At 43.9% G+C, this 26,249-nt stretch overlaps 1 protein-coding gene across 1 annotated transcript in view; it reads right to left on the reverse strand.

The window, feature by feature from the left end:
* sez6l2 (seizure related 6 homolog (mouse)-like 2) overlaps positions 1 to 26,249 on the reverse strand; it is a 67,361-nt gene that overhangs the window by 19,674 nt on the left and 21,438 nt on the right. Inside the window, exons 5-12 of the mRNA XM_038980124.1 lie at positions 25,340 to 25,532; positions 24,836 to 25,021; positions 24,370 to 24,553; positions 12,659 to 12,822; positions 7,154 to 7,348; positions 6,858 to 6,996; positions 6,129 to 6,325; positions 5,654 to 5,848 (exon numbers count right to left, since the gene is read on the reverse strand). Coding sequence (XP_038836052.1) covers positions 5,654 to 5,848; positions 6,129 to 6,325; positions 6,858 to 6,996; positions 7,154 to 7,348; positions 12,659 to 12,822; positions 24,370 to 24,553; positions 24,836 to 25,021; positions 25,340 to 25,532 — 1,453 coding nt within the window. The remainder of the gene's footprint in view (positions 1 to 5,653; positions 5,849 to 6,128; positions 6,326 to 6,857; positions 6,997 to 7,153; positions 7,349 to 12,658; positions 12,823 to 24,369; positions 24,554 to 24,835; positions 25,022 to 25,339; positions 25,533 to 26,249) is intronic.

Below are 26,249 nucleotides of genomic sequence, written 5' to 3' on the forward strand. Positions count from 1 at the left end.
TTTTTCAGAGATGGTTGTCCTTCTGGAAGGTTCTCCCATCTCCACAGAGGAACTCTGGAGCTTTGTCATAGTGACCATTGGGTTCTTGGTCACCTCCCTGACCAAGGCTTTTCTCCCCCGAATGCTCAGTTTGGCCGGGCGGCAACTCTAGGAAGAGTCTTGGTGGTTCCAAACCTCTTCCATTTAAGAATGATGGAGACCATTGTGTTATTGGGACCTTTAATGCTGCAGACATTTTTTAGTACATTTTTTGGTACCCTTTCCCAGATCTGTGCAGACAATTCCTTGCTCTGACATGCACTGTCAATTGTGGGACCTTATAAAGACAGGTGTGTGCCTTTCCAAATCATGTCTAATTAATTGAATTTACCACACATCACACTCTGGTCTGTTTCACGTGTCTTTGTGATTGTCTCCACCCCACTCCAGGTGTCGCCCATCTTCCCCATTATCCCCTGTGTATCTATACCTGTGTTTTCTGTCTGTCTGTGCCAGTTCGTCTTGTTTGTTCAAGCCAAGCAGCGTTTTGTTTCAGCTCCTGCTTTTCCCCCAGTCTCTCTTTTTCTCGCCCTCCTGGTTTCGACCCTTGCTTTCGCCCTCCTGGTTTCGACTATTGCCCTGCCCACCTGCCTGACCACTCTTCCTGCCCCTGACCCTGCCTGCCATCCTGTACCTTTTCCCCACTTCTCTGGCTGTATTTGCCTGTCCCTTTGGGATTATTAAACTATTCGTTATCCGACGTGGTCTGCATCTCGGTCTTACCTTCATATCTGATACCACAGGTGGACTCCAATCAATTTGTAGAAACATCTCAAGGATGATCAATGGAAAAAGGATGCACCTGAGCTCAATTTCGAGTCTCATGGCAAAGGTTCTGAATACTTATGTAAATAAGGTATTTCTGTTTTTTATTTGTAATACATTTGCAAAAAAACCACCCAAAAAATGGTTTCGTCCCACTCTGCCGCAAAGGATTACGATGGCTACCAACAGTGGAATAGTGCATTCACCATGAAGCTCGGGCTAGTAAAAACCAGTTCTCTGCCCACAGTTAAATCCTGCCGGCTCCAAGTCCACTGACACCACCGGTGTTACAGCACAACGGCGGACGACTTCTGTGATGGAGGTGAATCGGGTAAGTAGGTACTAAAGTGGCCTAAAATGTTTTGTCATGTTATGTTGCTAGTAGATGATTAAAAACTAAGATAGATAGCTGGCTAAGTGCAACTGGCCATGCAAAACAAGCTGGCCCATTCAGATTTAGCATGGTGTTTGCTGATGGAATAAGCTAGCTAGATAGTTAGCAAGCAAGCTACAGCAACTCCAACACTGTATGTTTTGCAGAAATGAATGGTGAAATACGAATCAGATTAATGTCATTATATATTTCAAGATATGTCTTTATTTTTGCTGAACTACCTGATCTTTATTGGCGGATACAACTTGCAGGATATCATGATAGCCAATGTTTGTGTTTGCCATTATACCTGGATTTTACTGTTACTGCTGCTAGTCATTTTAGTAATGTTAGCACTCAGGTTAGCATTTGGCGAGCTATAGCTACAGTGGTTCTTCCTTTAAAAGTTTTGAGCTTATGCCGTGACCGTTTGTGGTAGATAGTGGCAGATTGTGGTAAATTGCACCACACTATCACAAGGGGGAGTTCGAACACTGAGCTATCGGTAGTCTAAACTGTGGCACAAATTGACTATCTTTTCGTAAATTAATGGAGGTGTGAATGTTTCAGTCTGAGAGTCTCTCTTCTTGTCTCTCTAGAGTCCGGCATCAGGACCCAAAAATGTTTGCTGGTGGGTGTTCTTGAAGTTGAGCGAGAACTTGGGTTAAATACGATGGCGCAATTACACTTGACATGTGGACTGACAATTTTCGAAAAATAGTCACGGGGGCATTGGTTTCTCTCCCTCTAAAAACAGAAATAAATAATTAAAAATAACAAACTGGCTTTATTTACACATACAAACGACAACTACATCACACCTGCCCAGACCCACCTGCTTACACCCCCATCTCCAGCGCCGGCATCACTCTCTGCCACATGGCCCCAAACTGCACCGTTTGTGTTTACATGTCTGAATGAATGATTATATTGACGATAGAAGCCGCCTATTAATGAGTTCTGAGAGCCGATCCGTTACCCCAAAAAATAATATACATTTATTTAGCCTAATTGTATTTATGACTACAGACAGTAGCCTATAATTCCTCTTTTCCTCCCTGCATTAATTAATTTGTCTGCATGTCTATTCAACATTTGGCTAAAAAGAAACCACGCCATGAATTAAGAACGGATATATATGCAATGCGACACATTGACAACTCAAATTGCTTTAAAGAGCCTTCTAATATTAGACAACAAATAAATATAGTAAAACAATAACTTAAAAAATAGTCCATTCATCACTGTATTTCTTCAAATTACTCTGCAGAAAAAGGATGTCATCCACCGTGCCTGGTCACAGGCTCGAAACTGGCTTCTCTCTGAAACCACACATCCACCTGAAGGTGACGCTTTAACCTTTGGAACCACACATACCAGGTGGACAGTAGGCCTCTAGAAGCGATAGAGGAAATCAACAAGGTGTGAAAAATCCCCCAATTTGTGCCACAGTTTAGACTACCGATAGATGCTACGGTCAGTGAAGAGTTGAGTTCTATTGTAAAGTGTAGTAGCCTAATGGCCAAAAAATAGAAAACTTGCAAAGTATTCAATGATTAAGTACTCTAAAGTTTTACATTTCTAACTCAATGTCAAAGAATGTGAAAGAATGTGTCTTTAACCCTGCATTATAATATAACTTATTTTGAACGAAAGCCAGGAATGAGTGAGTCATTCAGCCCTATGCTTTTCCTGCTTCTGTTGCCTATTTGAGTGTTAATTTAATATCCTACTGATTCTGTGATCACCAAATCTCATGCAACCACAAAATGTTGGATAAATCAATTTCACAAATCTGGCTGTTTTTAAACTTTGCCATGGGAGTGACAAAATATATTTCAATTGAATTTGAATTAACTGAATGATGAGGGTGAAGAAGAAGAGAGTGATTGAATTTAAAACTATAGTGTAAGAATTGCTCAACCTCTGTCTCGCGCACACACACACAAAAAAAAGACACTGTTTTTCTCTACTTTGTCAGAAGAAGTTGTAACTGGACCATGTTACACGCACATTTACAGTATTTGTTCATCAACATCTTTGGGTATTGGTTAGCCTACAATTGCAGTCACTTAGTATCCTAGACCTACTCCCGACCAGTCACGTTGTACAGTGTCATATTTTCCTAACGGACTAAATATATTAATGGATGTTTGCGAGGCATGTCACTTCTCCCATCTCTTTGCATAATGGAAATGTTAAGATTATTTTGCTCTTCACTCGCAGTCAGTTAGTAGCCTAGGTCTACTCCCGACCGGTCACATGGTACAGCGTAATTTTTTTCTTACAGAAACCCTGAGGCTACTGTAAAATGCATTTCCGCTTTTCTTGGAATAGAACCGGCATAATATTAATCAATTAAGCAAAATATCTACAAAAAAAGGTTTTAAAGTCTCTAGTACAGCCAATAATAAAAAAAAGCCAAATGCATTCGTGAATTCAAACGCTTTAGCCGACATGTTGCGATTTTTTTCATTGTTTAATTATTCAAGGCTCCCTTTGGTATTTCGGCCTACAGCTCCAAGTCATTTCAATAACTTTGCTTCTCAAAGATGCCCTCTGGTGGTCAAACTAGCATTAATGGCAACAACGGCTGACAGTAAAATAATATGACTTCATGCACTCTAACGTGCCATACGATTATGCAGCACAGCTTGCGTGCCACAAACTGTGCTGCAGTATGACGCAACTTTTAAAGGAAGAACCACTGTACTATCAGCCAACAACAGAGTTTAGGTTATAAACGGTCAATGTCTACTATAATGGTAAAAGTTTCTTGATTTTGTGTAAAAGCATGAGAAATGCTGATGTGCTGAACTGCTAGTAAGTTATGTGTTTCAAGGCTGCTAGTGGTTAGTGTAACGGATGTGAAATGGCTAGCTAGTTAGCGGGTACGCGCTAGTAGCGTTTCAATCAGTTACGTCACTTGCTCTGAAACCTATTAGTAGTGTTGCCCCTTGCTCTGCAAGGGCCGCGGCTTTTGTGGAGCGATGGGTAACGACGCTTCGTGGGTGTCAGTTGTTGATGTGTGCAGAGGGTCCCTGGTTCGCGCCCGTGTCGGGGCGAGGGGACGGTTTAAGAGTATACTGTAACATTGATGCTGTTGATCCGGATGACTGGTTGCTGCGGAAAAGGAGGAGGTTGAAAGGGGGGTGAGTGTAACGGATGTGAAATGGCTAGCTAGTTAGCGGGTACGCGCTAGTAGCGTTTCAATCAGTTACGTCACTTGCTCTGAAACCTATTAGTAGTGTTGCCCCTTGCTCTGCAAGGGCCGCGGCTTTTGTGGAGCGATGGGTAACGACGCTTCGTGGGTGACTGTTGTTGATGTGTGCAGAGGGTCCCTGGTTCGCGCCCGGGTCGGGGCGAGGGGACGGTTTAAAGTTATACTGTTACATTAGCTAGTAGGGGCAAACCAGCAGGGATGTATAAAGGGCTATGTTAAAAGCCTGCACACCGTATAAGTGATAAACCAATTTTTTGCTGATACAGAATAAATAAATCAGAGGATATGCTCAGATGATAAGTTGATTTTAATCAGTGGCAATTTTTATTTTCAAAAACAATGAGGACTCGGTATGATGTGGGTCTTTACCGTCTTATGTGGACAGTGGCTTCACTCCTGCTGTGTATTCACTCGTGTGTTATTCTTCGGTCAAATTCTGATAAAATGTAAATTTCTCCCAAAACGCATATGTAAAGTGATATGTCAAATTGGGACTTTTAATTGGAAGGATGAAACCAATTATAATGTATAAAAGCAACCTAATTCTATAATCTTCAAAGGCTCTATTCAATTTAGCCAACATCTGCATAGTGGTTGTTTTGGCGGTGTCGGAGGTGGAACTGCGTTAGAGCTGTCAAATCTACAAACAGCTCCTGGTATTCTACCTAAAGCGGACATTGCCATTGGCTGCTCAGAGTCGCATTAAGATAAATCCCATGTAGCCTTGCTTACAAGGTCAAACACTGGAATATGAGATGTAATCTACACCTTGATTAGGCTGAGAGAAATCCTCATTATTTAGTTCAATGATTTTTAATTTGAGCGTCATTATTTCTATATAGCCTACACTTTCTTGTTCTGAACTTCTAACGCGAGTGAGACAGGTGTGGCTTTGTGACAATGATCAAGAGCAGCTGCTCACTGATTTGAAAGCTCCAATGCAGTTCCACCTCCGACACCACCAAAACATCAGCTATGCGGTTGTCGGCTATCGCCAGTTAACGCTCGATCTGATTAAATCTAGGCCTTTTACTCAACCTCTAACATGTAAAGTGATTTGTAAATCAGCTAGTATGCTCAGTCGGTGACGTGCAACAGAGTAAAATCGATGCTCTCAAACACGCCCGAAGTGTTGTTGGAAGTATAGGGTTGTGTTCCCCTACTCAGCTGTTGCATTGCATCAACCAATGATTGCATGCCACATTGACTGTGCCGTTGGGCACCAGATTGCTATAATATATGATTTAGCTCACCTTTGATGCAGGTGGGTGGGCTGTTGCTCCAGGAAAGATCCCATTGGCAAGTGATGATGTCAGAGCCACTGATGTCATACCCCGGCTGGCACTGATAGGTCAACACACTTCCCCTCACGGGAGAGGTGTGGGAGGAGCTAATCCAGCCAAATTCGATTTGAGGGAGGGCAGGGCAGGTGTCATTAGGCTCTACCTCTGGATGAAAAAAAAGATGTCATTAGATGTAGGATAAACCAGGTGCTTGTTCAGGAGGATATAATGTTACAGAACATTCAGATTTAAATATATCGTGTAGAACACACAATTGAGGTAGAATACGTCATCGTGTTGTCTGTTCATATTATATCTACAAAGTTGTTAACATAAAATGTAGATTTTGTATTTGTGTGATGTCATGTATGGGCAATCAATGTTTTGCATATCATGTTATGTGTATGTAATGTCTTGTATGTAAAAGTCCTGTATGTGTACGTACCACGGTAGTGAATAAGGAACCCCTGGCTCAGAATAAAGGAGGAGTCGTCAGGGTCACTCTGGAACTGAATAGTGACCTCAGAACCACCTGACACGACCTGGAAACGCTCTCGTGACCCCAGGTACTGGCCAATCACATGGGACATGAGGTCGTGACCATCGAATATGGTGAGAACGTCGTTGTGGCGGATATTCAAACTTTGAGAGCGACAAAATACATGGAGAGGAAAACAACTTTCACTTTAAATCACAATGTCACTTCAAATGGAATCATGAAATGTAGCTTCTCACAAACATTGTCATTTCCAATCCTTACAATAAAAACTTCACTGGAAGCATCACATCAGTTTTTTTATGTCTGTCAGTCACAGTTGACATGCACCCACTATAATCAAAAAGACGGCGCTACACCAGCCACAGAAGTAGCCATCAATGAAACGCAAGGCTCACATTGTTCGACCTACATTTTATACCTCAAGTATATTCCTTACAAAACATGCACATTTCTGAAACATAAACATGCTTATTTTGAGTTCTACCTCCATCATATACCTCTTGTGTAGTGGGGGAAAATAATATGCAAAGGGAGCGCTCATGTTATGCAGTGAGGTTTCAGAAGCAAAAGAGGAAAGGGAAAATTAAAGGAGAACAATTCCCTCTCCCAATTGCTTCAACCACAGCTTCAAAGACCAGAATTATGCCTGTTGGGTGTTGGTGAGGCCAAACTCACATCTGGATGTCCAGTTCGATGCGCTTCTCCTCATTGCCATGGATCTGCCACACACAGTCCTGCCCCTTGGTGTAGCTCTGTGGCCAATCGGGGGACAGAACAGTACTGGAGGGATCGGTCAACTCTCCCCCACACAAAGCTGAGAGGGGGTGGGAAGAGAGGGTGTGAGGTAGTAGCACAGGGAAAAAGTTATTGTAACATTACTTGTATTATTGTCTTTAGTTTTTAGTTTCGTGAATGAAAGGGGCTTTATAAACAAATTATCATAATGTAATGGTAGTATTCAATAGTATTACCTTTACACACAGGCTCGCTCTCATTCCAGTGTGGATCGCTTTGGTCCACACATTCAATGACCCCAGAGCCCTGCTCCATGACAAAGCCTGGGGAGCAGGAGAAGGTGACTGTGGTGCCCAACGGAAAGGTGATGTCACTGCTGCTGAAATTCCCATGGGGCAAGTAGGGCTCATAACAGTGTTCCCCGTCAAAGGCTGAGAGAGAGCGAGAGAGATAAAACAGTGTGCACGTGTGAATATGAGGAGAGAAAAGGAGAGAAGTAGGATAAGTGCATAATATAAGATTAATTAAACTAGGGCTGACACCATTTAGTCAACCGGTCGATTGTTTGGTTGATAGGCTGTTGGTCAAACGAGATTTCTTTAGTTGAGCAGTCGCAATGTTAATATTTTTTTCATGGTGCACATGATTCACGCCTGATTCACGCCTGTCTCAGTGGACTAATCCAATGCGGAGGCCACAGGGATGGCACAGTCCATCACTCTAAGACATGTGATACTGAAATTGTAAATGGTTATATTATGTACACTACCGTTCAAAAGATTGGGGTCACTTAGAAATGTCCTTGCTTTTGAAAGAAAAGCACATTTTTTGTCCATTAAAATAACATCAAATTGATCAGAAATACAGTGTAGACATTGTTAATGTTGTAAATGACTATTGTAGCAACGGCAGATTTTTAATGGAATATCTACATAGGCTATACAGAGGCCCATTAACAGCAACCATCACTCCTGTGTTCCAATGGCACATTGTGTTTGCTAATCCAAGTTTATCATTTTAAAAGGTTAATTTATCATTAGAAAACCCTTTTGCAATTATGTTAGCACAGCTGAAAACTGTTGTACTGATTAAAGAAGCAATAAAACTGGCCTTCTTTAGACTAGTTGAGTATATAGAGCATCAGCATTTGTGGGTTCGATTACAGGCTCAAAATGGCCAGAAACAAAGACTTTCTTCTGAAACTCAGTCTGTTCTTGTTCTAAGAAATGAAGGCAATTCCATGCGAGAAATTGCCAAGAAACTGAAGATCTCGTACAATGCTGTGTACTACCCCCTTCCCAGAGCAGTGCAAACTGGCTCTAAGCAGAATAGAAAGAGGAGTGGGAGGCCCCGGTGCACAACTGAGCAAGAGGACAAGTACATTAGTGTCTAGTTTGAGAAACAGACGTCTCACAAGTCCTCAACTGGCAGCTTCATTAAATAGTACTCGCAAAACACCAGTCTCAACGTCAACAGTGAAGAGGCGACTCCGGGATGCTGGCCTTCTAGGCAGAGTTCCTCTGTCCAGTGTCTGTGTTCTTTTGCCAATCTTAATCTTTTATTTTTATTGGCCAGTCTGTGATATGGCTTTTTCTTTGCAACTCTGCCTAGAAGGCCAGCATCCCGGAACTTGGATTAGCTAACACAAAGTGCATTATCCCCTATGTATTTATACCTGTGTTCTCTGTTTGTTTGTTGCTACTTCATTTTGTTTGTGAAACCTACCAGCATTTGTTTCTTGCTCCTGTTTCCTAGTCGTTCCTGGTTTTAATGTTTCTGCCTGCCCTGACCCTGAGCCTGCCTGCTATTCTATACCTTGCCCCATTATTATTGACGCCTGCCTGCCCTGACCCTGAGACTGCCTGCCGTTCTGGACCCTTTGCACCTTCTCTGGACTACTGACCCCTGCTTGCCTTTGACCTGTCATTTGCCTGCCCCTGTATTATAAATAAGATAGCGTACCTCTTCCCGCTGATGTCCGGCAGGGCTCTGGCCTGAGCTACGGCAGTATGGGAACAACATTCGGCCATATGCTTTAGTCTGGAGGAGTTTGTGGCAGAGGAAAATAAAGTTTTCGATGCTCCATTGTCTGGGAGAGAGGCTGCCCGGAAGTTACTCCAGCTTTGGCAAGGCTCCCGCAGTGTGGCAGACTACACAATGGAATTCCGCACGTTGGCAGCTGAGAGTGCCTGGAACCTGGACACACTGTTCGACATGTTCCTGCACGGCATATCGGAGGAGGTAAAAGAGCTACTGACGGATCTCGACTCGCTCATCGCCTTGACCATTCGGATCGATGGGCGACTACGGGAACAACGGAAGGAGAGGAGATTCGATTTTGCCCGCCCGTCCATGGATTCCACCTCGCCTCCGAGGAATCCCGGAAGTCCCCGACGGCTCCGTTGTCGAGAGAGCCCGAGGCTACCCGTGTTCCTCCAAGGGCCTCCAAAGACTGCCAATTTACCTCTTCCTGAGCCCATGCAACTAGGCAGAGCTAGGCTGTCTCCAGCTGAACAGCTATACAGGCTTCACACTAAGAGCTGCCTGTATTGCGGGACTACTGGTCATTTCGTCTCCACCTGTCCACTAAAAGACCAGGCTCACCGGTAGGAGTGAGTACTTTGGCGGGCCATAAGGATAACTTTTCCTCTCCCCTTACTTGCACCCCCTTTCATGCCATGTTGCTGTGGGGGAACCAGTCAATCTCTCTGGGTACTCATCGACTCTGGGGCCGTTGAGAGCTTTATGGATGCTACCCTGGCTTCCGAGCTGGATATCCCCACTCAGCCCCTCTCCATTCCCATGGATGTTAGAGCACTGGACGGGCACTCTATAGGCCGGGTCACCCAGAGTACCACCCCCATCAACCTAGGTGTGTCAGGGAACCACAGCGAAATGATCCAGTTCCTGCTCATTAAGTCTCTTCAGGTTCCCAGGGTATTGGGATTCTCCTGGCTCCAGCGACACAATCCCTTCATTGACTGGTCTGCCGGTGCCATCATGGGCTGTAGCCCGGTCTGCCAAGCTCATTGCCTGAAGTCAGCGCAGCCTGCCCCGGGATGTCTTCCTGGGAGCTCGGAGGTTGCCACGGACCATTGGTATGGCGGAGTACCAGGACCCCTGGAAGTTGTTCAGTAAGGCCCAGGCCACTTCGCTGCTTCCGCACCGACCATATGGCTGTGGGATTGACCTTCTCCCAGGCACCACTCCGCCCCGGGGACGACTATACCGCAATTCAAGAATGCATGCAACTATTTTTTGTCTGCTGTAATAAAGGCTGTATATGATTTATTTTGTGTTAGAACAGACTCTCTGGTACATTTTTTTATTTAGTGTTGTTTACACTGTTCCGAATGTTCAGAAAGATTATAATATTGTAATCTAACAGCAATTGTTTGGCACACACAATACTAACGTAACACTTGCTCCAATACACTCCTTTTTCTTGATCTTCAGTAGTTTCCAAAGCTAAGTCAAATCAAATCAAATTTTATTTGTCACATACACATGGTTAGCAGATGTTAATGCGAGTGTAGCGAAATGCTTGTGCTTCTAGTTCCGACAATGCAGTAATAACCAACAAGTAATCTAACCTAACAATTCCACAACTACTACCTTATACACACAAGTGTAAAGGGATAAAGATATATGAATGAGTGATGGTACAGAACGGCATAGGCAAGATGCAGTAGATGGTATAGAGTACAGTCTATACATATGAGATGAGTAATGTAGGGTATGTAAACATTATATTAAGTGGCATTGTTTAAAGTGGCTAGTGATACATTTTTACATAATTTCCATCAATTCCCATTATTAAAGTGGCTGGAGTTGAGTCAGTATGTTGGCAGCGGCCACTAAATGTTAGTGGTGGCTGTTTAACAGTCTGATGGCCTTGAGATAGAAGCTGTTTTTCAGTCTCTCGGTCCCCGCTTTGATGCACCTGTACTGACCTCACCTTCTGGATGATAGCGGGGTGAACAGGCAGTGGCTCGGATGGTTGTTGTCCTTGATGATCTTTATGGCCTTCCTGTGACATCGGGTGGTGTAGGTGTCCTGGACGGCAGGTAGTTTGCCCCCGGTGATGCGTTGTGCAGACCTCACTACCCTCTGGAGAGCCTTACGGTTGTGGGCGGAGCAGTTGCCGTACCAGGCGGTGATACAGCCCGACAGGATGCTCTCGATTGTGCATCTGTAGAAGTTTGTGAGTGCTTTTGGTGACAAGCCGAATTTCTTCAGCCTCCTGAGGTTGAAGAGGCGCTGCTGCGCCTTCTTCACAACGCTGTCTGTGTGGGTGAACCAATTCAGTTTGTCCGTGATGTGTACACCGAGGAACTTAAAACTTTCCACCTTCTCCACTACTGTCCCGTCGATGTGGATAGGTGGGTGCTCCCTCTGCTGTTTCCTGAAGTCCACAATCATCTCCTTTGTTTTGTTGACGTTGAGTGTGAGGTTATTTTCCTGACACCACACTCCGAGGGACCTCACCTCCTCCCTGTAGGCCGTCTCGTCGTTGTTGGTAATCAAGCCTACCACTGTAGTGTCGTCCGCAAACTTGATGATTGAGTTGGAGGCGTGCATGGCCACGCAGTCGTGGGTGAACAGGGAGTACAGGAGAGGGCTCAGAACGCACCCTTGTGGGGCCCCAGTGTTGAGGATCAGCGGGGTGGAGATGTTGTTACCTACCCTCACCACCTGGGGGCGGCCCGTCAGGAAGTCCAGGACCCAGTTGCACACGGTGGGGTCGAGACCCAGGGTCTCGAGCTTGATGACGAGTTTGGAGGGTACTATGGTGTTAAATGCTGAGTCGATGAACAGCATTCTCACATAGGTATTCCTCTTGTCCAGATGGGTTAGGGCAGTGTGCAGTGTGGTTGCGATTGTGTCGTCTGTGGACCTATTGGGTCGGTAAGCAAATTGGAGTGGGTCTAGGGTGTCAGGTAGGGTGGAGGTGATATGGTCCTTGACTAGTCTCTCAAAGCACTTCATGATGACGGAAGTGAGTGCTACGGGGCGGTAGTCGTTTAGCTCAGTTACCTTAGCTTTCTTGGGAACAGGAACAATGGTGGCCCTCTTGAAGCATGTGGGAACAGCAGACTGGGATAAGGATTGATTGAATATGTCCTTAAACACACCAGCCAGCTGGTCTGCGCATGCTCTGAGTCAAATGTCTTCCACAGATCTGACTTCCCCTTTCCCTCCTGAGCAACCAGTAAACATTCGCCCGTTTCGTGTTTCATTTTTACGTCCTCCGCCTCCATTTTGCTGTTGACATTACTGTGTTCGGAGTTTGTTATAACCAATTTATTGGTTCGATTATGGTGGGCTATAGGTCAGGCCCTATTGGTCACATGCATGGTAGGAGAGCGAGACAACGTGCGCCAGTCACACAGACACTCGCTGTCAATTTTTTTAACAGTGTGACCATCGGGCTCTTTCTTGAGTCATTTGTGTGACTTAATCAAACAGTGTGCTTAAACCATTAGACAAGCTCAGTGCATACCTAATTGGTTTTATTCAAACACATATGGAAAAACAAGTTTAAACATTTTGCCCAATCTATTGGTCGAAAGAACGACTCTCGGTCAACCCCAAAAATGTTTTTGTTGCGGACAGCCCTAAACTAAAGCAGCCAGCAGTGTCTGTATTGCACAGTCATATCACAGTAAATTACAAATAAGAGTGAGAAAGAGACAAGAGAAACTGTGTGTACTGATGCTGGGAGCATTTTAAGGTCTCACCCTCATAGCGCAGAGCTAGCAGTAACGGGATGGAAGAGGAGTCGGCTGTGAGCTCCAGGTAGAGTATGGAGCCCTCGCTCACGATGCCACGCTCTGGAACATCATCCAGGTCTGAGTCAAAGAGCAGCGGAGACATGGAGTTGTTTCCGCTGCGCACAATCAGCCTGACAAAGAGGGAGAAGAAAGGATAAAGGGAAAGAAAGAAGAGTAGAGAGGCGGAAGGTGGGGAGAAAGGGGAGAATGAAGGGCAGAGGGAGGAAGAATAGCGGGTAGGAAGGAAGGACGGTAGAAAGGAAAGAAAGTTAAAAGGAAGGAAAGAAGGGAGAAAAGAAGAGTGAAGGGAGAGAGGTTATTCCTTCAAGACGTTTAATAATTTTATTTGTATTTATTATGGATCCCCATTAGCCGCTGCCGCTGCCAAGGACACTACTCTACTACCACATATCTACAACAGAAAATCTGTGTACGTGTGTGTGTTGTGCGTATGTTATCGTGCGTGTATGCATGTGTCTGCCTGTGCAAGTGTCTCTTCACAGTCCCCGCTGTTCCACAAGATGTATTTTTATCTGTTTTTTAAAATCAGATTTGACTGCTTTCATGAGTTACGCGATGTGGAATAGAGGTCCATGTAGTCATGGCTCTTTGTAGTACTGTGCGCCTCCCATAGTCTGTTCTGGACTTGGGGACTGTGAGAGACCTCTGGTGGCATGTCTTGTGGGGTATGCATGGGTGTCTGAGCTGTGTGCTAGTAGTTTGAACAGACAGCTCAGTGCATTCAACATGTCAATACTTCTCACAAATACAAGTAGTGATGAAGTCAATCTCTCCTTTACTTTGAACCAGGAGAGATTGACATGCATATTATTAATGTTAGCTGTCCGTGTAAATTAAGGGCCAGGCGTGCTGCCCTGTTCTGGGCCAGTTGTACTTTTCTGAGGTCCCTCTTTGTGGCGCCTGACTACACGACTGGACAGTAGTCAAGGTTGCGACAGAACTAGGGCCTGTAGGACCTGCCTTGTTGACCTGCCTTGTTGATAGCGTTCTTAAGAAGGCAGAGCAGCGCTTTATTATGTACAGACCTCTCCCCATCTTAGCTACTGTTGCATCAATATGTTTTGATCAGGTTAGGTGTTTAGTGAATGTGTCCCAAATACAATACTTTTAGTTTTTGAAATATTTAGGACTAACTTATTTCTTGCCACCCATTCTTGCCACCCATTTCTTGCCACCCAAACTGACAGCAGCTCTTTGTTAAGTGTTGCAGTGATTTCATGTGCTGTGATAGCTGACGTGTATAGTGTTGGGCCATCAGCATACATAGACACACATTCTTTACGCACAGCTAGTGGCTGGCCATTAGTAAAGATTGAAAAAAGTAAGGGTCCTAGACAGCTGCTTTGGGGAATGCCTGACTAACTGGATTATGTTGGATAGGCTTCCATTAAAGAACACCCCCATGTTCTGTTAGACAGGTAACACTTGATCCACAATATAGCAGTGGATGTAAAGCCATAACATATATGTTTTTCCAGCAGCAGATTATGATCAATAATGTCAAAAGCTGCACTGAAGTCTAATAAAACAGATCCCACGAACGTTTTATTATCAATATCTCTCAGCCAATCATCAGTCATTTGTGTAAGTCCTGCACATGTTGAATGCCCTTCCCTATAAACGTGCAGTTGTTCATTTGTTTACTGTGAAATAGCATTGTGGAAGCACATTGTTATTTTTTCCCCAACAGGCCCCTCCGTCGTGACATCCCCTGAATGCCCATCTGCTAGCCTGCTTGCCACGGCCTGTTAGCTGTCTAGAGCATATTGGACTGTTAGCTTAAGAGATCCATCGGCCAATGTATTGTGCCACTCTACCTATTTGCCAATTGGACTGGACCCCTTTGCTACACGGAACCCTACTAATCCATCACGACTGGTCTATCGACGTAACCACACGAGGAGGCTATAATCGACTTCTTCCGTCACAACGTCCCTCTAAGGCCCTTCTGCTAGCTTGCTAGCCCCGGCCTGCTAGCTGTCTGAATCGCCGTGTCTCCAGCCAGCCTAACTACTCACTGGACCCCCATGATCACTCGGCTACGCATGCCTCTCCCTAATGTCAATATGCCTTGTCCATTGCTGTTCTGGTTAGTGATTATTGTCTTATTTCACTGTAAAGCCTCTAGCCCTGCTCAATATGCCTTAGCCAACACTTTAGTTCCACCTCCCACACATGCGGTGACATCAGCTGGTTTAAATGTTTCTAGAGACAATATCTCTCTCATCATCACTTAATGCCTAGGTTTACCTCCAATGTATTCACATCCTATCATACCCTTGTCTGTACATTATGCCTTGAATCTATTCTATCGCCCCCAGAAACCTGCTCCTTTTACTCTCTGTTCCGAACGTACTAGACGACCAGTTCTTATAGCCTTTAGCCGTACCCTTATCCTACTCCTCCTCTGTTCCTCTGGTGATGTAGAGGTTAATCCAGGCCCTGCAGTGCCTAGCTCCACTCCTATTCCCCAGGTGCTCTCATTTGTTGACTTCTGTAACCGTAAAAGCCTTGGTTTCATGCATGTTAACATTAGAAGCCTCCTCCCTACGTTTGTTTTATTCACTGCTTTAGCACACTCTGCCAACCCGGATGTCCTTGCCTTGTCTGAATCCTGGCTCAGGGAGACCATCAAAAACCCTGAAAATTCCATCCCTAACTATAACATTTTCCGACAAGATAGAACTGCCAAAGGGGGTGGAGTTGCAATCTACTGCAATCTACAATCTACTGCATAGCCTGCAGAGTTCTGTCTTACTATCCAGGTCTGTACCCAAACAATTCGAGCTTCTACTTTTAAAAATCCACCTTTCCAGAAACAAGTCTCTCACCGTTTCCACTTGCTATAGACCACCCTCTGCCCCCAGCTGTGCCCTGGACACCATATGTGAATTGATTGCCCCCATCTATCTTCAGAGCTCGTGCTGCTAGCTGACCTAAACTGGGACAGAAGTTAACTTCTTGACGCTAGGAGGCAGAATTTTTATGTTTGGAAAAATAACGTTCCCAATGCAAACGGCCTATTTTTCAGGTCCAGATGCTAGAATATGCATATAATTGACAGAGTAGGATAGAAAACACTCGAAAGTTTCCAAAACTGTCAAAAATATTGTCTGTGAGTATAACAGAACTGATTTTGCAGGCGAAAACTTGAGGAAATCCAACCCGGTAGTGACTCTTATTTAGAAAAATCACTGTTCCATTGCCTGCCTTTTGTCCATTTAAAGGGATATCAACCAGATTCCTTTTCCTATGGCTTCGGCAGGGTGTGAACAGTCTTTAGACATAGTTTCAAGCTTTTATTCTGAAAAATGAGCGGGATTTATCAAATCGCGTCGGTGGATAGACGGATGTCCGTTCATGCACTGATAGCTCAACATTTTCTTTCTCTCCTTTCTTGAATAGTTTACAGTCCGGTTTAAATATTATCGATTACTAATGTTAAAAACAACCTGAGGATTGATTATTAAAAACGTTTGACATGTTTCTACGAACTTTACGGATACTATTTGGAATTTTCGTCAACCCATGATGACATGCCTAAGGCTGTGGAATACTGAACATAACGCGCCAAACAAATTTAGTTTTTTTGATATAAAAATTATCTTTATCGAACAAAAGGAACATTTATTGTGGAACTGGGAGTCTCGTGAGTGCAAACATCCGAAGATCATCGAAGGTAAGCGATTCATTTTATTGCTTTTCTGGCTTTCGTGACCAATCTATATTGCTGCTAGCTGTTCGTAATGTTTTGTCTAGTGATCGATAAACTCACAAACGCTTGGATTGCTTTCGCTGTAAAGCATAGTTTCAAAATTTGACACGATAGGTGGATTAACAACAAGCTAAACTGTGTTTTGGTATATTTCACTTGTGATTTCATGAAAATAAATATTTTTAGTAATTATTTTTGAATTTGGCGCTCTGCAATTCAGCGGTTGTTTATGAAAATGATCCCGTTAAAGGGATCCGTGCGCCAAGAGGTCACCCCGGCCATCCTAAAATCTAAACTTGATGCCCTCAATCTCACACAAATTATCAATGAACCTACCTGGTACAACCCCAAATCCGTAAACACGGGCACCCTCACAGATATCATCCTAACCAACTTGACCTCCAAATAGTCCTCTGCTGTTTTCCACCAAGATCTCAGCGATCACTGCCTCATTGCCTGCGTCCGTAATGGGTCTGCGGTCAAACGACCACCCCTCATCACTGTCAAACGCTCCCTAAAACACTTCGCGAGCAGGCCTTTCTAATCGACCTGGCCCGGTTATCCTGGAAGGATATTGACATAATCCTGTCAGTAGAGGATGCCTGGTTATTCTTTAAAAGTGCCTTCCTCACCATCTTAAATAAGCATGTCGCATTCAAAAATTCTAGAACCAGGAACAGATATAGCCCTTGGTTCACTCCAGACCTGACTGCCCTTGACCAGCACAAAAACATCCTGTGGTGTACTGCATTAGCATCGAATAGCCCCCGTGATATGCAACTTTTCAGGGAAGTTAGGAACCAATATACACAGGCAGTTAGGAAAGATAAGGCTAGCTTTTTCAAACAGAAATGTGCATCCTGTAGCACAAACTCAAAAAAGTTCTGGGACACTGTAAAGTCCATGGAGAATAAGAGCACCTCCTCCCAGCTGCCCACTGCACTGAGGCTAGGAAACACTGTCACCACCGATAAATCCACTATAATTGAGAATTTCAATAAGCATTTTTCTACGGTTTGCCATGCTTTCCACCTGGCCACCCCTACCCCGGTCAACTGCCCTGAACCCCCACAGCAACTCGCCCAAGCCTCCCCCATTTCTCCTTCACCCAAATCCAGATAGCTGATGTTCTGAAAGAGCTGCAAAATCTGGACCCCTACAAATCAGCCGGGCTTGACAATCTGGACCCTCTCTTTCTAAAATTATCTGCCGAAATTGTTGCAACCCCTATTACTAGCCTGTTCAACCTCTCTTTCGTATCGTCTGAGATTCCTAAAGATTGGAAAGCTGCCGCGATCATCCCCCTCTTCAAAGGGGGAGACACTCTAGACCCAAACTGCTACAGACCTATATCTATCCTACCCTGCCTTTCTAAGGTCTTCGAAAGCCAAGTTAACAAACAGATCACCGACCATTTCGAATCCCACCGTACCTTCTCCGCTATGCAATCTGGTTTCAGAGCTGGTCATGGGTGCACCTCAGCCATGCTCAAGGTCTTAAACGATATCATAACCGCCATCAATAAGAGACATTACTGTGCAGCCGTATTCATTGACCTGGCCAAGGCTTTCGACTCTGTCAATCACAACATTCTTATCGGCAGACTCAACAGCCTTGGTTTCTCAAATGACTGCCTAGCCTGGTTCACCAACTACTTCTCTGATAGAGTTCAGTGTGTCAAATCGGAGGGCCTGTTGTCTGGACCTCTGGCAGTCTCTATGGGGGTGCCACATGGTTCAATTCTCGGGCCGACTCTCTTCTCTATATACATTAATGATGTCGCTCTTGCTGCTGGTGATTCTCTGATCCACCTCTACGCAAACGACACCATTCTGTATACTTCTGGCCCTTCTTTGGACACTGTGTTAACTAACCTCCAGACGAGCTTCAATGCCATACAACTCTCCTTCCGTGGCCTCCAACTGCTCTTAAATGCAAGTAAAACTAAATGCATGCTCTTCAACCGATCGCTGCCCGCACCTGCCCGCCTGCCCGTCCAGCATCACTACTCTGGACGGTTCTGACTTAGAATATGTGGACAACTACAAATACCTAGGTGTCTGGCTAGTGTCACGATCATCATAATAAGCGGACCAAGGCGCAGCGGGATATGAAGACATCTTCTTTTATTAAAGATGACGAAACACGAAACAAACACTTTTACAAAACAAAACAACAAACGACCGTGAAGCTACAAACGTAAGTGCATACACAAGCTACAAACGTTCAACATAGACAATTACCCACAAACACCTAAAGTCCATGGCTGCCTTAAATATGGCTCCCAATCAGAGACAACAATAAACAGCTGTCTCTGATTGAGAACCAAATCAGGCAACCATAGACTTTCCTAAACACCTACACTGAACACAACCCCATACATACTACAAAACCCCCTAAACAATACACACACCCTAAACTAGACAAAAACACACAAACATCCCATGTCACACCCTGACCTAACTAAACTAATAAAGAAAATCAATTTAACAAAGGCCAGAGTGTGACAGCTAGACTGTAAACTCTCCTTCCAGACTCACATTAAGCATCTACAATCCAAAATTAAATCTAGACTAAGCTTCCTATTTCACAACAAATCATCCTTCACTATTGCTGCCAAACTGACCATCCTACCAATCCTCGACTTCGGCGATGTCATTTACAAAATAGCCTCCAACACTCTACTCAACAAATTAGATGCAGTCTATCACAGTGCCAACCGTTTTGTCACCTGTCGTGGAAAATTGCAAGATTATGTTATAATGCTTATTGCATTATAATGGTTGTTTTATTCGACAGAATAGAGTATTCTGTTAACTATTGTGTGTGTGTTCCACGGAGGATGGGCCTCTATGAGATAGCAATGACAGAGGAGATTTACGATGTCTTTGGGTGATAAAACCTAAAGAGCATTCCAGATAAAATGAGGTAATGTTTTTGTGCTATGAAGTACCAGGAACGAGATTAGAACCTCGTCTTAGGGACCAAACTGAACGATAATTTATAGCGAATGCTATCTTGCTATGGGATACTCCTCTCTCTCAAGTAAAAGTATTTCTTTGTGAACAGTTCCTAAGATCTGTGGTCCATCATGTAAGTTGACAAGGGTGTATCTTGGCTATAAAAGATCTTTGTACTTTTCTGTTGACACTTTTCAATGGTTCATTAGAGATAGCGCATCATTGAAAGTCAAAGGCTATTGCAAAGCTCTTATGATTAAAGATGTAGTTTAAGTATAACTCTGACTGGTGTGTGAAGTTTGTAACTCTCCTCATTTGGTAAAGCAGAAATATGCCACCACACACCAAAGACCCATATACTACCCACCACTGCGACCTGTATGCTCTCGTTGGCTGGCCCTCGCTTCATACTTGTTGCCAAACCCACTGACTCCAGGTCATCTACAAGTATTTGCTAGGTAAAGCCCCACCTTATCTCAGCTCACTGGTCACCATAGCAGCACCCACCCGTAGCATGCGGTATATCTCACTGGTCACCCCCAAAGCCAATTCCTCCTTTGGCCGCCTTTCCTTCCAGTTCTCTGTTGCCAATGACTGGAACGAACTGCAAAAATCACTGAAGCTGGAGACTCATATCTCCCTCACTAGCTTTAAGCACCAGCTGTCAGAGCAGCTCACAGATCACTGCACCTGTACATAGCCCATCTGTAAATAGCCCATCCAACTACCTCATCCCCATACTGTTATTTATTTTTTTGCTCCTTTGCACCCCAGTATCTCTACTTGCACATTCATCTTCTGCACATCTATCACTCCAGTGTTTAATTGCTAAATTGTAATTTTTTTGCCACTATGGCCTATTTATGGCCTTACCTCCCTTATCTTACTTCATTTGCACACACTGTATATAGACTTTTTCTACTGTATTATTGACTGTATTTTTGTTTATTCCATGTGTAACTCTGTGTTGTTGTATGTGTCGAACTGCTTTGCTTTATCTTGGCCAGGTCGCAGTTGTAAATGAGAACTTGTTCTCAACTAGCCTATCTGGTTAAATAAAGGTGAAATAAACACTGGTCAATTTTTTTTTTTTTTACTAAGGGTAGGTAACAGGCTGATTGGTCGGCTGTTTGAGCCAGTAAAGGGTGCTTTGCTATTCTTGGGTAGGGGAATGTTAATTCACATAATAAAAAATTTATGTAGCGTCCGAACAGTTTGGCCTCTTTCTATTCTGGTTAGAGCCAGTTTGCGCTGTTCTGTGAAGGGAGTAGCACACAGCGTTGTACGAGATTTTCAGTTTCTTGGCAATTTCTCGCATGGAATAGCCTTCATTTCTCAGAACAAGAATAGACTAATGAGTTTCGGAAGAAAGTTATTTGTTTCTGGCCATTTTGAGCCTGTAATCGAACCCACAAATGCTCCAGATACTCAACTAGTCTAAAGAAGGCAAGTTTTATTGCTTCTTTAATCAGTACTACAGTTTTCAGCTGTGCTAACATAATTACAAAAGGGTTTTCTATGATTAGCCTTTTAAAATTATAAACTTGGATTAGCAAACACAACGTGCCATTGGAACACAGGAGTGATGGTTGCTGATAATGGGCCTCTGTACACCTATGTAGATATTCCTTTAAAAATCAGCCGTTTCCGGCTACAATAGTCATTTACAACATTAACAATGTCTACACTGCATTTGATCAATTTAATGTTATTTTAATGGACAAAAAATTTGCTTTTCTTTCAAAAACAAGGACATTTCCAAGTGACCCCAAACTTTTGAACAGAAGTGTACTTGTCGGTTGTTTTGCCCTTAGATGCCCATAAACCTCACAAGACTCATCTGAAGGTACCAGTTTAATGTGGGCTATTTTTAGCACTTTTCTGGAATTCTTGATTGTTTTATTGCTTTACTGGGAGGCTTATCAGAGGTAGATATGACAGTGATATTTTTGTTTGAGCTGATAATGCAAGGTGAGCACACACAGTGGACTTCCTACTAGGGCAATCCGCCTTAGTGCTAACTAGGCGCATGATTACTGCATACAATAGCTGTAGGATTGACAGAGGCATTGAGGAGTTAGAAGGACATAAATTAGGATACTCATATTATGACTGCCAACGCCCCTGCAACAATGCGCATTTGCAAGAGCACTACGACAACTCAGCAACACAATGGTAGGGATTATCTGAGCAGGGCTTAGTTACTGATAAATCATTGTCTAAATGCAGCCTTGAAATCCGTGGGTAGAGTCCAGGAGCCAAGATGATTTGGATGGACTCTGTCATTCCTGTAGAGCATCTTCTGTTTCCAAAAGGTGTCAACGTTATCTATAAAAGCTATGCAACAGATCTACAGATGTATTTTAGCCAGATGTGTAATACCAGTAGCCTGCTGAATCTTTCACAGCCGTGGCCCAGTGATGGCATCGGGCCTGAAATAACTGGCCGCTTTTTGGAATCTTTCAGAGCCAGAATCAGTTCTTCAAAATCCATTTTCAGCAGTTCCGAGCTAGCCCTCCTAATGCCATTTAACCCAACATGCACTACGATAGCATCAGCCCCCAACAGCTGTCGGAGAATGGTAGGAGAGAGCCTCGTAATGACCTGTACTCATGGTCTGGGATAGCACAGGGTTTTTTCCCTGGGAACCGAGATGTTTCTCACCATAGAGCTACCGATGATGAAAGCTGGTGAAATGGCTGAGGCGGTCCGGTCTTTCTTTCGCCCAGACACCCTCATGGCCCAATGAAGGTGGGAGCTCTGAAGATCTGAAACCGAGGTAGAAGCCACCAGAGAGGGAGACAGAACATGGGACGAAGATGCAGGTACCTCCGCATCTGATCTCAAAGTGGAAGTCCCCAGGGACGAAGGCGCCGGAACCTTTGGATCCAGGGTGGTGGAGCTGTTTGAAGTATGTATCCGGTCCGGGCTTACCACTGCCAAGGAGGCCCCTATTGCCAAAGGCTGCTGCTTTCAACTTTCACCGCGATGATTTACAACTGTCCCATTGACGGGACGCCTATCCCTAATTAGAGTTACCAGCCTCAGAAATTGCAGCCCAAATAAATGCTTCACAGAGTTCAAGTAACAGACATCTTAACATCAACTGTTCAGAGGAGACTGTGTGAATCAGGTCTTAATGTTTGAATTGCTACAAAGAAAACGCTACTAAAGGACACCAATAAGAAGAAGATACTTGCTTGGGCCAAGAAACACGAGAAATGGACATTAGACTGGTGGAAATTTGTCCTTTGGTCTAGAGTCCAAATTTGTTATTTTTTTGTTCCAACCACTGTGTCTTTGTGAGACGCGGTATGGGTGAATGGATGATCTCCACATGTGTATTTCCCACCGTAAAGCATGGAGGAGGAGGTGTTATGGTGTGGGGGTGCTTTGCTGGTGACACTGTCTGTGATTTATTTAGAATTCAAGGCACACTTAACCAGCATGGCTACCACAGCATTCTGCAGCGATACGCCATCCCATCTGGTTAGGGATTAGTAGGACTATAATTTTTTTTCAACAGGACAATGACCTAACACACTTCCAGGCTGTGTAAGTGCTATTTTACCAAGAAGGAGAGTGATGGAGTGCTGCATCAGATGACCTCCACAATCCCCCAACCTCAACCAAATTGAGATGGTTTGGGATTAGTCGGACTGCAGAGTGAAGGAAAAGCAGCCAACAAGTGTTCAGCATATGTGGGAACTCCTTCAAAACTTTTGGAAAAGCATTCCAGGGGAAGCTGGTTGAGAGAATGCCAAGAGTGTGCAAGCTGTCATCAAGGCAAATGGTGGCTATTTGAAGAATCTCAAATATAAAACACATTTTGATTTGTTTAACACTTTTTTGGTTACTACATGATTCCATAAGTGTTATTTCATGGTTTTGATGTCTTCACTACTATCCTACAATGTAGAAAATAGTAAAAATAAAGAAAAACCCTTGAATGAGTGGGTGTTCTAAAACTTTTGACCGGTAGTGTATGTAAATAAGGTATTTATGTTTTTAATTTAAATTATTTTGCCACATTTTCAAAACCTGTTTTTGCTTTGTCATTATTGAGTATTGTGTGTAGATTGCTGTGGATTTTTTATTTTATTTAATCCATTTCAGAATAAGGCTGTAACGTAACAAAATGTGGAAAAAGTCAAGGGGTCTGAATACTTTTTGAAGCCACTGTATATGCAATTGCCACTCCTCCACCGTTCGAACCCATGCTACAAGGTGAAACAGGTCACATCTAGTGGGCCACTATTATACCCCTTCCTTTAAGGTGGAGTGGATGCTGAGGGGTGAAGCCAACGATGGGTACTCCGTTCGTTTTTCACTCTGTTTGTCAGAACCTAGCACCAGTGTCCAAAACACAGTGAAAGCAGGTCACCATCAAAAACACAGTGAAGGCTCAGCGAAGGCTGGTCACCAGCAAAACCAGCATTTATACTGGACCAGCCTATGATGGTCTATGCTGTATTTTTTTTAGCAGGAAACTCACAATACAATGCAGCCAAATTATTGTTGTACTTTTGAAACTTCACTTTTTCAGTCCATGAGAAGGAAGTTATTATCTAACCAATACACAGTACTGGGTAAGAAAATAGAATTGTACTAAGATGGGTTTTACATTATTCATGTAGAATTGAGCAGCTGAATCTGCAGTTTAAACAATAACACCGCTGTCACCCTGCCACTGATTTGGTAAATAGCTGAGGGATGGGGCTGGAGAAATGTAACCACTCTCAAATTCATAGACTGACCATCCATGAGACTTCTACATGTTTTGACGTTATACAGTGTTTGTTTACAATTACATAGAAGTAAAAACAAGGTTATATTTTGGGTACTGATGGGGTAAGACAGTTGAAGCTCATGAGGCATTTATAAATTATATTTTTCAAGGATTAAAAGGTACATATCATGAATTTAAAAGTAAAGAAATTGATGTAGCAATCGCAGATTGCCCATTTAACATCTTAACTTACTTATCATCATCCTCGTCCAGCGCAACCCTCTCAAAGTGGAGGTGAAGCCTGTGTCCCTCCCTGGCCTCCAGTAGCCAATGGCAGCTCAGATTATTGGCGTTGCTGTGGTTACTCGCAGACGGAGGAGGCGGCGAGAAGATTCTACCCACGGTCGCGTTTCGGATCCACCCTCCACATGACACAGCTGACAGTTGGGAAGAACAATCAAGAGTCATCAGTTATACACACAGTGTGTGGACACTGGCATTGGGGCCAGCCACAGAAACATCAACACTTCCCTCAACTGTGTGAGATGTGGGGCCTTCCGTGGACAAACATAATTTCTCATGAGCTCACAGTACCCATACTGGCCACAACAAAGCTGCATTGTATGTTTCAGATACACATTTTCTGTGCAGGCCAGACAATTGTTGAATCATATTGACATGGTCAAAGATTCTACAGTCAGAAGATAGCGGACACTGACCCACACACTGAGGTTCAGGAGAGCTCCAATGAGGTTGAGTCATGTTCAAGCAGGTGGCTACCTCGTGGCCCCTGACCTGGAAGCCAGGGTCACAGTGAAAGTGGGCCTGGCCTCCGGGGTGGATGTCCGTTACTGTAACACCCCCTCCCTCAGGAGAGAGAGGGAATGAGCAGGAGAGGAGGAAGGCTGTTGCATGTAGGACAGATTAAGGGAGTGAGAAAGATGGAGGAAAGAGAGAGAGCTACAGATTAATTGCACAAAACAAGGCAGGATGACATGTGAACAAACCATCACACTCAAAGCGCTCACTGGGATGGAATACCTTGATAATTCATGCAAAAATTCATGCGTCTTTGTTTCATTTTTTATTTTTATTAAACTAAGATAATAACCTCCAGTTATGGTGTGCTTCCCCTCGTTGTTGTGGACAGCACCCTTAAAATAACATTTTAATGACTCAAAAATATTTTATTGGAAAAAGAAAAGACACCACTCTGAATTTACCTTGATAGTGTAGGCTGAACATGCCATGATCGGTCTGCCGGAGACTGCGGTAGTAAATCTGCACCTGATTGGTTGAGCTTCGAATCACCTGACCCTCACTCATTAGGGTCTCATTGGCTAAGAGTTCTGGTCCCGTCCCTCCATAGCCAAGGATAGTCAGGGACTCGTCCTTGGACAGTTTCACTTTCTTCACCTGAGGAGAGGGGAGATGGTGGACATCTAGTGACTCATTTAGGAATCATTGAGGAGTAAAAATGCCTAACACTGGTTGCCAACCACCATGTTTACATTATTCAAAACTAGTTCTCCACAATGTCGAATGGATTTCACATGATGTATACTGCAACTGTTTGCTTGCAGAGGACTACTCTGAGCAAACAGGTACCTGGGGAATCCAAGCCCGCCTACTTTTTCTTTCTCTTCTACCCCAGTAGAAGACGCTTGGACTTCTTTTTTGATATTTTCAATGGTAATGGTATTGTTAAAAATTAGAATTAAAAACAGGTTCAGCCCCTTGTTCGACCGTGATCTTGCAGAGTTACTCCACCTCAAGAATTGAATTTGGAGAAAGGCTCGGCACATGCATACTCAGGCTGACTGGCTATCGTACAGGCAAATGAGAAATAAGTGCACTCAGGTTACCCGGGAAGGCCAAAGTTAGTTACTTTAAGGAGCAGTTCTCTCTCTGTGGGTCTAACCCCAAGAAGATCTGGAAAATGGTTAAAGACCTGGAGAATAAACCCTCCTCCTCACAGCTGCCCATGTCCCTTAATGTTGATGATGTGATTGTTACTGACAAGAAGCACATGGCTGAGCTCTTTAATCACCACTTCATTAAGTCAGGATTCCTATTTGACTCAGCCATGCCTCCCTGCGCGTCCAACATTTCCTCATCTCCCACCCCTTCTAA

Source organism: Salvelinus namaycush, chromosome 3, assembly GCF_016432855.1.
Source record: "Salvelinus namaycush isolate Seneca chromosome 3, SaNama_1.0, whole genome shotgun sequence".
Lineage (NCBI taxonomy): Eukaryota > Metazoa > Chordata > Actinopteri > Salmoniformes > Salmonidae > Salvelinus > Salvelinus namaycush.